The sequence below is a fragment of the Aricia agestis genome, chromosome 11, assembly GCF_905147365.1.
Source record: "Aricia agestis chromosome 11, ilAriAges1.1, whole genome shotgun sequence".
In the NCBI taxonomy this organism is placed as follows: Eukaryota; Metazoa; Arthropoda; class Insecta; order Lepidoptera; family Lycaenidae; genus Aricia; species Aricia agestis.
This window is the reverse complement of record NC_056416.1, coordinates 2,580,350-2,592,671: the sequence shown is the minus strand read 5'-3', so window position 1 is coordinate 2,592,671 and position 12,322 is coordinate 2,580,350. Positions and strand designations below refer to the sequence as shown.

Sequence of the window (12,322 nt, the reverse complement as noted above, 5' to 3'; positions counted from 1 at the left end):
CCGGTAGTAAGGGCTCTACACACGCAAAAACAATACGTATACGTGTATACGGTAATAGACATGAATGATACATAAAGATACTCCATCTCTTTCTTGGCAATTTACATTGGTAAAGGTCAATCCAGGACGCTTTGACCCAAAACCTTCTAGATTTTGACATTTACTTGTTCCAAGTTCCGTAGTTGATAGGCACGATAGAGTGGTCAACGTCGAATGTTCTTGTCTAATTCATAAATGAAGTTCGATTAAAGAAAGCTACCTCGCGAGGCGTGCGATGGCATACCAGGAATGTATATAATTCTAAGATAATTCCACTCCACTCAGAAACACAACAATAAAGTTCCAACTTTCTGGTTGTGTGTCTAAGAACACCATTTATGCTTCTCCACCAGCTAGGCAGTAGGCTTTACCACCAAAACGCGATGCAGCGATGCTTTTAACATAATATCTTTAAACTTATAGCCTTATAGCAGTACTTTTAACTTTGACATGGTAAAAAGTTAAACACTTACAGACTGCATTACTTAATCAACAGGGAAAGCATAGACTTTAACTGGAAGTGTACCTGCCTTATAAGTTATAACCCAATCTTTATTTCACGGTATGCCTTCGATGGTATCCAGCAGATAGTGCGTAGCTGATAAGATGGCGGCTGCTGGCGACATACCGTGCCACAGAAATTATCGGCCTAATTATAATCCATATTAAGTCCGCAGATATAATTATCTTAGAAAGCAAAACATGTAGGTCCATTCATACTTACCAACAGAAAACGCGCGATGTCTCCGAGGTCTTCAAAATTCTCTACCGAAAGTCTAAAATCTAAATACAACAGGAATAATGAAACGACAGAACCTACAGATTATTTACGAAGTTGTGTAAATTAAATTAATAATTATTAATTTAATTTACACAAGTTAGCACAGCTAATTATAATTAGCTGCATTGAAAATTCAGAATATGAATCATAGTTCTACGGGCTCTACATTTGCAACAGTAAATGTATGTACTTTTTCTGGACGAAACACAACAGTTGCACACGTTATCGCAGCTGCATTAAACCGCAGCAACTGCGTTGACGCAGTTCCGTCTAGCTAGTACACAACAGTCTGGGGAGCGTGCAGTCAGTGTAGCATATAGCACGGAGCCGTCGCGCGCAGTGGAGCGCACATCCGCCACAAGCAAGTACCGCAAAGCTTGGCTAAAAGCTTCAATATTCATCATCATGTTTAAAAAACTTGTTATATGGCCCCACTATGGTCGAAACCCTGAAGGTTTTCAGAAAGGTGATAGAAAGTTTTGTGACTATAATATCACGTGGTAGTTACAGGGTAATACTGTTATATTTTATGGAGTTTTGTAACTGATCTCGGCGTTCGGAACATAGCTGAGTGATTCTTCAAAAATTATTCTCCGCGTCACTTTCGTGGGAATTTTTTATTTTCGAGTTATCTTTAAATGAATGCAAATACCTTCAAGGTACTCTAAAGGTCCATAAACTACTGAGATAATCAAATTTGAAATTTCGGTCTCCACGAAAGTTGCGACGAACTCCACGAAAGTTACGATTACATTTTCTAGGAACAAAATATGGATGGATATCTTTTTTACCTTAAAAAATAAAATAAATTTTAGATGTTTTTTATTGAAATCAGATACTTAAATAAATGAGGAATAACGTGTGTTTGGTCACTTTGGTCCTAATGCTGTATGTTTATTAGGGTAGTAGTAAAGAGCGTGTGACCACATTTTGAGGGGCCTCGGAGAATTACTCAGCTCATAAAATATTTAGTTATACAGGGTGTAACAAAACTAAGTGATAATACTTTAGGGTGTGTATGTTTTCCTTGTAAAGAGTTCACTGTGAAAGTAGCAGCGCTGAAAGACCAATTTTTTTCACTTTTGTATGGGGAAACTCGTGACGCTGGGGTGCTGGCCCATACAAAAGTAAAAGAAAATGTTGGTCTACAGCGCTGCTACTTTCACAGTGAACTCTCTACAAGGAACACATACACACCCTAAAGTATTATCACTTAGTTTTGTTACACCCTGTATAACTAAATATTTTATGAGCTGAGTAATTCTCCGAGGCCCCTCAAAATGTGGTCACACGCTCTTTACTACTACCCTAATAAACATACAGCATTAGGACCAAAGTGACCAAACACACGTTATTCCTCATTTATTTAAGTATCTGATTTCAATAAAAAACATCTAAAATTTATTTTATTTTTTAAGGTAAAAAAGATATCCATCCATATTTTGTTCCTAGAAAATGTAATCGTAACTTTCGTGGAGTTCGTCGCAACTTTCGTGGAGACCGAAATTTCAAATTTGATTATCTCAGTAGTTTATGGACCTTTAGAGTACCTTGAAGGTATTTGCATTCATTTAAAGATAACTCGAAAATAAAAAATTCCCACGAAAGTGACGCGGAGAATAATTTTTGAAGAATCACTCAGCTATGTTCCGAACGCCGAGATCAGTTACAAAACTCCATAAAATATAACAGTATTACCCTGTAACTACCACGTGATATTATAGTCACAAAACTTTCTATCACCTTTCTGAAAACCTTCAGGGTTTCGACCATAGTGGGGCCATATAACAAGTTTTTTAAACATGATGATGAATATTGAAGCTTTTAGCCAAGCTTTGCGGTACTTGCTTGTGGCGGATGTGCGCTCCACTGCGCGCGACGGCTCCGTGCTATATGCTACACTGACTGCACGCTCCCCAGACTGTTGTGTACTAGCTAGACGGAACTGCGTCAACGCAGTTGCTGCGGTTTAATGCAGCTGCGATAACGTGTGCAACTGTTGTGTTTCGTCCAGAAAAAGTACATACATTTACTGTTGCAAATGTAGAGCCCGGATGTAGAACTTCTACTTATCGCACTTTTGATTGAGAGGTGTCCAACCGCGGATCCAGGGGGGGGGGGGGGTCATGGGGCTGGCCCCTGGGCTGGGTCCTGGTCCTAGGTGAACCACTAAGTAAAATTGTTAAACATACTGATCTATATTTATTTATTATTATACTTATAATAAAATCGTAGAGGTAAAATTTTTGTACATAATAAACTTGAAAAAATGAGTCAGGGGCATGTTAAAAGAGTAATAGAACACATTTTAACTGTTTTTGAAATGTTTGTTTCTCTGTCTGTTTGTCTGTATGTCTGTTTGTCTGTACAGGCTAATCTCTGAATCCACCGGACCGATTTCAATGAAATTTGGCATGATGTTACCTTACATCCCTGGTCAACAATTAGATATCTTTTTTACCTTAAAAAATAAAATAAATTTTAGATGTTTTTTATTGAAATCAGATACTTAAATAAATGAGGAATAACGTGTGTTTGGTCACTTTGGTCCTAATGCTGTATGTTTATTAGGGTAGTAGTAAAGAGCGTGTGACCACATTTTGAGGGGCCTCGGAGAATTACTCAGCTCATAAAATATTTAGTTATACAGGGTGTAACAAAACTAAGTGATAATACTTTAGGGTGTGTATGTGTTCCTTGTAGAGAGTTCACTGTGAAAGTAGCAGCGCTGTAGACCAACATTTTCTTTTACTTTTGTATGGGCAAGCACCCCAGCGTCACGAGTTTCCCCATACAAAAGTGAAAAAAATTGGTCTTTCAGCGCTGCTACTTTCACAGTGAACTCTTTACAAGGAAAACATACACACCCTAAAGTATTATCACTTACTTTTCTTACACCCTGTATATCTAAACTTACTTCTTTACTACTTATATTATGAAAAATTAATGCGAAAGTATGTATGTCTGTCTGTCTGTTACCTCTTCACGCTCAAAGCGCAGAACCGATTTTGTAGATTTTTTTGTATGGAGATACTTTGAAGTCCAGGAAAGGACATAGGATACTTTATATAAAGACAAATGTACGGAGTTAAGGCCCTGTATTCCCAAAAACGGACAATTTTCAAGATAGAATTTAAATTACTATATTTTTGTGTCTACTGTCACTTTTAAGTCTTAAAAAATCGTCAGTTTTTGGGAATACAGGGCCTTAATTTTAAGTGTTTAAACACACTAGGCCGAAGTTACGCGGCGTAAATTCCGCATGATTACGTCCGCAATGTCAAACGCATACAAAATACGGACGGAACGCGACGGAATTGTGTGTCATCGTCATCGGTAATTTAAAATCATGCGGCGCGTATCTTCGGCCTAGTGTGTAGACTTAAGACACTCTGTCTTCATGCTGTCTTCTGACTGACTTTAGCCCATTGTATTTTTTAAAAAAGCTTCTTCACACAGCTTTGTATAATCTATGTATTATATTTTGTCACAATATTGACGTCCACATTGCAAAATATTTATACGAATTCGAAATCTACGAATTACAATTTCTCAATTTTCTTCGAGTTCAACGTTTAAAAATGTCTAAACATTCTAATTTACAGGAAACTGACAGCTCCACCTCCAGTAAGAATGCATCCGAATTGTCTGACAGCTCCAAAATCTCATCTTCCAAAGCCAGTAAGGTAACGTTTGCGCCGATCGAAAGGAGGCAGCTCTATAAGATAATCGTGGACGACGTCGATTATACCCCGTACGATATCATAGATACCTCCTTTATATTTCTGGAAGTTGGCTACAATCACGCAGCCTTCGACATGAAGACCCGAGCTCGAAGTGACGTCACTCTTAAGTCGCGTACGAGCGACGTCGCTGTGACGTCGTTCTCCACAAGTATCTCCCTTGACAACATATTCATCGACCACACAATCGACACAGAAGAAGGGCTTCTTTACGATGATGTTATTTTTGATGTCGCTCCCTCAGCATTCGCTTTACCGAAAATGACGTCGACTGCGTTCCCATCGGAAATACTGATCGTCTTAAAAGAAACGGAGACGACTCCTCTGTTTGAACTTCCCAGCTTGTCGTGTGAAAAGGGCACACCCGAGGGCATAGCAGTTGAACAGGACAACGAGTACTATCAGTACATCACAGTCGGTAAAGGCAGGAATAGAAAAACAGTGAACGAAGAAACCCAAACCAACGCCTGCATAACGCAAACTAGGTTTACTCTCGCATCACGACCGCAGAAGAAAAATGCGGCGACCTTCGCATCGCTATGGGATATGCACGACACTTATGCGAAACTGGCTGTAGTTGAGGTGGAGGAGCCGCAAGATGACATGGTGCTGTACCCGACGACGGCAGCCAAGTATTTGCGACGAAAAAGAAACGTGGACAAGGGCGAAAACGAGCACAGGGGGAAGACATTCGAGGAGGTATCCGGAATGACTCAATTCAGAGATGCGCTGCTGTTGACAGAGAGAGTTCTCGCTAACATGGAATACGCAGACGCGCAGAAGAAATTCCGAGGCCTCGTCAGCATGAATCCGTTGTCCTTAGACCTAGTTTACATTTACTCCATGGAACCGCTATGGACACTTAAATGCGAGGAAGCCGACGGCAGAACACTGACGTCGTTCTCTTTCAATCCCAAGAACAAAAACATATTGGCAGTCGGTTATGGAAAATTTACTTACGCCGAAACATGCACGGGGCTCATTTGTGTTTGGTGCACGAAAAATCCTCGCCGACCCGAGAGAATTTATAATTTTCCATCTCCCGTCACTTCCGTAGATTTCTCCGAGCTCAACCCGAACTGGCTAGCGTGTGGTTTCAGTAATGGAGACATCGTCGTATTGGATGTGACCTCATATTCCATCAAAATAGTCTCTAGAAGCAAACGCGACACCAACCCTTGCTTCGAGCCGATCTGGTCTGTGAGCTGGAGAATATTGGACAAGGACAGCCAATGCCTAATAACGACGTGTCAAGACGGCAGAATAAATAGATTTACAACTACAAAAACCCACGATTTTCTATGTTCACCCATGATGAGGTTGGCGACCGTCGAGGGAAAACTTAAGGGGCTTCAAATACCGAAGCTTTGCATCAAGGAGGACGTTCCGATTGTGATGAATCCGGGAGCGTTGTGTGTGAAATGGCACCCGCGGATGGAGCACATCTATCTCGTCGGAACCGATGACGGTTGCGTCCACAAATGCTCCACGCACTACATGAACCAGCACATGATGGTTTTCAGGGCTCATTCCGGGCCGATATACAGCATAGACGTTTCTCCATTCGTGAGCCACCTCATCGCGACTTGCGGCGCAGATGGAGCAGTTCGCTTATGGCTGGAAGGAGTGGACGAGGTTATCTTGACCTTGAACTGTCCAGCGGCAGTCTACGAGATCGCCTTCTGTCCCGTTAACTCTACAATCATAATCGCTGCCAGCGGCAACGTGCTGTCCATATGGGATCTTCGGAGGAAGACGCATAACGCCTGTGCAGAGTATACCTTCCCTGGACAGGCTGTATTGACCCGAATAGCGTTTTCCCCTCTGGGAGATAACGTGTTCGTGGGTGATACGTTGGGGCGACTACACACCTTCCATCTTGAGGATACTCCCATACCGCCATTTTACCAGAGGCAGCTGCTAGATGAAACGATAAAGAAGGCGCTATGTACTAGGCCTCATTTACTGAAGCAGCTAGAAAAACTTGAACAGTTTGGTTAGATTTCCTCATCTTCTTATTTCAGTGGAGTATTTACTATGTCTTCCAAGTATTAAATGTTATAATATTATGGCCTACGACTACACAGGTCTATAAATTTACAAAATAAAGGACTTACCTAGTTGACTTCCATTCCTTATTATTTCGTAGTTAATTTGTAGCCACAAACCACACAGAATAAAGCTATCGATTCCGTCTTCTGTAGTGAACTGCAATTGCCAACCGCAATACCTATAATTAAGTCATACATCGAACTTTGCAGATTGTTTTTTTAAGGAGATTACCTTAATTTGTATACAAAGAGTTAATCCGGCGGAAATTCGTTGACCTGTGACTCAGTTCGGTCTCACGTTATTTGCATACATTAAAACAATTCGAAAATGCCAAGTCTTTGTTAAGATACCTATCAAGCCTTATCTTGCTGCCGTGTAGGTTTAATTTATATTTAATTATAGATTCTAATTAAGTATATAAAATTAGTACCTATAATTAATTTGGACTGACTCATCTGTAACAGATGATTCAGTCCAAATTGTTTCTAATAGTTTGTCAAAATATCGTTAACTTTATCCTGACTAAATATAATAGGGTGTTTAAATCTTGTCAATGGAGCAACAGTTGATCATAATTTACAATAAATATATTATTAGTTACAAGTTACAACTACCAACTTTAGTACTTATCAACTATATACTATCTAAATTTTAGATATATCTTATCAACTATAAATAAAGCAGTCCTATTCTAATGTAAGAGAAAAGTTCAAATAACTTTAATTATCGCGTGATTTATTCATAAATTATAATATATTACAATTTTAAATATAAAAGCTACATAAATGTATTTGGAATGACTAGGTTTTGTTAGAGAGCATTTGCAGTTGGTACTCCTTTTTCAGTTCCTTCAAATTATTTTCTAGTATTGCCACCTGCAAAGAAACAAGTCGTAAATAAAAAATATTAATTATTATACGTTTCTTGTACCATCGAGGAAGTTGATTCCTATGCAATTGACAGACCAACGTTATTTGGTCGAATATGTCAATTCAATGTTAATTGTGATCTGTCAGCTGGGTTTAACGTAACGCAACCAAACTACTTAGGTCCCCGATTTGCATAGGAATCAACCTCTCTGATCCCTGGATCATATATTTTTCTCTTGTCCTAAAAACCATTGTTCCTTGTATGATCTTCTCCCCCCAACCATTCCCCGTCCTATCAATTTTAAATCTGTGTTAAGTTTTGTGAATACGTCATTTATTAAAGTGTTATGTACATATATAGATACTAACAATATAAAATTGTAATTAGTTACTAACCCTAAATGTTGTGTTGTTTTAGGTACTCTCAACAGACTTCGTTTTTAAATAAGTAAACCGTACACTTGTTTAGTCATTAGACCTTCTTCAACACAGAGTCTCGCCATTCACTCTGACATTGGCAACTCACCAAGGAGAGGTTCTTCTTCTTCTTTTCAAAAAGAAGAAGAAGAACCTCTCTGATAGTAAATTAAGGGAGATCGCAGACGACAGACTTTTTGTGCGATCGAGTCTGCGGCGCCCATATCTCACCTAGAAAAACACTTTTATATAGACGTTTTTTCACCTAAAACGCTCCAAAGATGCATCCCATCACTAGTTTAATTAATATAGATAAGTTATTAAAATAGTTAGGTCTACTATCAAGAGACATTGATTCGTTGTGTTACGTGTTACGTTAACTATTGTATGTGTCACCGTAAGACTGTAAATATACCGTTAGATTATAAATTATAATCTATCTCGCGAGATTGTGAACGGTCGAAAGATTGTGAACCGCAACATACTGCTTACAATTTAACGTATTATTATTCGGTAGATTGTAATCTATCGAAGTAAAACCGTCAAATTGTAAAACAGAACGCACCTCGGGCGCTGATTGGTTGAACGGTATATGCCCCGTGTCACCTTATTGATTTGTTGTCGTACGTGTTTAAGGATTACAATTTATGCTATTTGTGTAATTTAATAATTTATTGATGATTATTATACGTAAATTTAATTAATATTATTTATTTTATATCACACTAATGTATAATATTATTTAAATTCATAGGTAATTAATAATAATGTTGTCCCAATACGACTTGTTTGGGTTAGGTTTGTAGGTGTACAATCTGTACACACTACATATATTATGTATAATGCATATTATGTTACGCTTGCATTCCTTGGACAGTCGAAGCTCGCGCTCCTATCCGATTGTATGTGTTAAATGTGTCAATAAAGTACTTTACGGATTTCGGTGTTATTATTGGTGAGTCCCCTAAAGGTTAGATGCCTTAGCCATTGTGGTTATTTTTTTGTGAACCACCCAGAAATAGGAGCCCCGAGAAGCGGGGTCCGTCGACTTTATACCTACTAAATAATAAATAAATACTTGATGTCACAATATCTTATAATATTATTTTATTTGACTGACATCTGTGTTTCATTCCTAACTCTATGGACACAGAACAGTCTACTGACCAATCAGGGTCAGCCTTCGGACAGTTGACAATTTGACAATTTTAAGATTGTGATTTAACGGTTTCACTTCGATAGATTGCAATCTACCGAATAATAATACGTTACATTGTAAGCAGTATATTGCGGTTCACAATCTTTCGACCGTTCACAATCTCGCGAAATAGATTATAATCTAACGGTATTTACAATCTTATGGTGACATATGCATTATTGCGTGCGTCAGACGCAATATTTTGGCGGGAAGTTCGACATTACCGCCTTTACCGTCTTGTGAATTTCATCGTCATATATAGCCATATGCAACGCACCAAAGAAATGTGACTTTGCTCCAATATTGAATGTGGGGTATAATGTAAAGACCTACGAATAATAAAAACAAAGGAATCGTAACTCCCATACTATTACCATTTTAAATTTGGTTCCTTTCGATCTGTCATGTAACGTCAGCCTAGTACCGCTTAAGGTCACCTACATATTGCAAATGTATTAAAATGTGTACGGTACACTTTTTTGACAAGTATTTTGGAGCATGTTTTTTGACAGAGTTACTTTTCCTTAGTTATTATTATTCGTAGGTAACTACTAAATAGCATTAGCCCAAATACCATATAACTAGCACACACCTCCTCAAACTTTAGCTCTTTCCTGGCCTCTTTGATGTATCCTCGGATGATGTTCATCTGTTCCAGCAGTGGATTATCATCATCATGGGTGGTTTCAACTCGACTGCTGCTGGGTTCGTTCTCATCTCTCCTTTCCCTCTCTCTTTCAGCTCTCTGTCGCTCTATTTGAACTTGTTTCTGGGCTTTCTCATACCTCTCCCGTCGTACTTCCTCAATCTGAGCCTCGGTGGGTAGTTTCCTTAGTGACAATAGATCTTCCTGCAACATAATGTTTGTATTACTATACGAAATACATCACTTGGCGCCATAGGTGGCAATAGCAAATCTCAAAAGGCATAAATGCTTTTCGGGATCAATGCTTTTGATAGGAGAACAAAGACTGCACATTAACAATATCATCATCATGGTTAACAATGATAATTTTTCTTTTTGTAATTTTTGTTTTGTTTAATTTACCTTTATATAATGAGCAGCTGCCTGCCTTATAGCATTCTGTAACTTGGCGTGCCTGGTACCGGGCTCGCAGGGGAACAGTGTGATCTGCTTGCTCAACAGGTCTATACCCTCTGCCAGCTTTCCGATACGACCCCTCATAGCATTCACGTCTGACAGGTTATATGTGGTCTCACCATCAAACAGACTTTGACACATCTGAAATATTTTACGGAGTTATCAAAAAGATCAAATTATTAAAATAACTTATTTCACAAATTACAACTAACACTAAACACTATTATCACAATTCTATACTCCCTTACTAACGAAAAGATTCACATATAGACATTTCAGTTACACAATATTTTGCCCATGCCTATAAAATACTTCATTATCAAACAAGAAGTGGGTTTACATTAAAATACCTTTTCATACATAGCCACAGCGGGTTCTGCTTGATCCATCAAACTCCTCATCTGTTCGTAGGCAGTCATCAGTGCTGTCTTTGCGTTTCTATTCTCCTGCACTTGTTTCCTCAGTTCGATTAGTTTATAGCAATGCTCACATAGTCGTAAACCATTTTTCTCAGTCACCTCCTCTGCTTGAGAAGTTTGTGGTGCCGAAGGATCTACTATTCCTCCTAAAATTATATAATGTCATCGAGTCTTACTTTGAACTTAACATTTTTGGATTTGTGAAAAGACAACAAATTAATGTTACTTTCTAGCAACTCAACATTAGTATTTCTTAAAAACTAAAGATTTTCATAAGGAGCTAATATTTTCACACCAATATTAAATATCACAAAACAATGCTTACATTTATTACATACAGGCTATTAATTAATAAAAATAAAAATGGTAATGTTTTATGAAAAATAGCAAATAATACTCTCTAGCATAAATTTGAAAACAAAATATTAAAAAAATATACTATGTTAAGTCTTCAATCATAAACTTCATTAGCTCTAAACATTTTAAATTTTATTAACTTACTAGCAACATTGAGGTCTAAGAATATGGAGCAGTCGTGACAGAGAATTGAACCACAGAGGCGGCAGTGATGTTTCCGTCTAGTGAGATTAAATGCTTTAGCACAGTTTGGACAGAGCTTTACAGATGTGCCGTCTAACCAGGGAACAACCTGAAAACAGTAGAATGGCAGATTTGATTAAGGTTGTGAGTTGTTTAGTCTGACTTCAGGTCATAATGTATCAAAGGTCAGTGGGTCTCTTAACATAGATTATCCTCTAGTTATTAAGAAGAACAACAATATAAAAACACTATTATAGTATTTGAACAGATTTTACATAACTTCATGATAAAACTTACTTGCTGTTCATGTTGTTTTCTTTGATTTGACTCAGTGGGCATGTTACATACTAACTTGTCCAACCTGATTAGCAATTTGTTGGTTTCTGTTGCATACCGCTCCAACCGTGCCGACCTTACGCCTTTAAAGTAATCAGTGGAACTGCGAGACACGCCTATAGTCTGCTCCTCCTCGGGGGGATAGTAATATTCCTGTGAACTGAATTTCAATGCTCTATCGAAAGTTTCTTTTAAATCGGTTTCGTCCGTGTTCAAGATGATTTTCTTCGCTTTCCCGAATATATCCTTCAGGGATCTTAAAACATCCTGCTCCTCTGAATGTAGACTTTCGAAATGACTCGTTAATTGGGTGGCAGACTTTAAATCGGCTTTGCAAATTGGACAAAGAAATCCTTCTAAAATTTCATCTTCGCTGGCCGCTGCCATTTTCATAACTACACTTTCAACATTATATTCTTATTATATAAATTTGAGTATTTTAATTCTAATTAGCACTTTCTTCATAAATTATTTAGTTCTCAGTTCTCACTGAAATCAGAAAAAATAGGTACTCCCCAATTATTAAAAATTTAAAGCAAACCAATTTGTACTTTAGGAGGCGTTCCTTCACTATCTCTAGTATAGAATCAGAACAATCTGACGTCTCAGTAGCCTATCAAATCACCAAATTTATTCACGTCGTATTGACCAGTGAACTCGTACAACAAAAGAACACACCCTTGCATTGTCAAGTGTCATTTTGACAAATTCATATAATGTCACTGTCAGGTCATATATTTTTTATTTCGTAAATTATTGTACAAGGACCACACAAGGTCCATGCCTCAAAGTGGCTCAAAGTAAATCAGTGATTCAAGGCAAACCA

General features: G+C 38.1%; 2 protein-coding genes across 2 annotated transcripts; one reads left to right on the top strand and one right to left on the bottom strand.

Annotated features, from left to right (window-relative positions):
• Positions 1 to 4,359: 4,359 nt before the first annotated feature.
• Positions 4,360 to 6,579, top strand: LOC121731495 (dynein axonemal intermediate chain 4). Its single transcript, XM_042120926.1, has one exon. The coding sequence runs from the start codon at positions 4,402 to 4,404 to the stop codon at positions 6,562 to 6,564; it is 2,163 nt and encodes a 720-aa protein (XP_041976860.1). The 5' UTR covers positions 4,360 to 4,401; the 3' UTR covers positions 6,565 to 6,579.
• A 750-nt stretch (positions 6,580 to 7,329) lies between these two features.
• LOC121731497 (rabenosyn-5) lies at positions 7,330 to 12,014 on the bottom strand. The gene is made up of 6 exons (XM_042120929.1): positions 11,458 to 12,014; positions 11,122 to 11,269; positions 10,552 to 10,766; positions 10,148 to 10,342; positions 9,692 to 9,949; positions 7,330 to 7,490 (listed from the first exon to the last, which is right to left on the bottom strand). Exons 1-6 carry the CDS (start codon positions 11,887 to 11,889, stop codon positions 7,416 to 7,418), a joined length of 1,323 nt encoding a protein of 440 aa, XP_041976863.1. The 5' UTR covers positions 11,890 to 12,014; the 3' UTR covers positions 7,330 to 7,415.
• Positions 12,015 to 12,322: the final 308 nt, after the last annotated feature.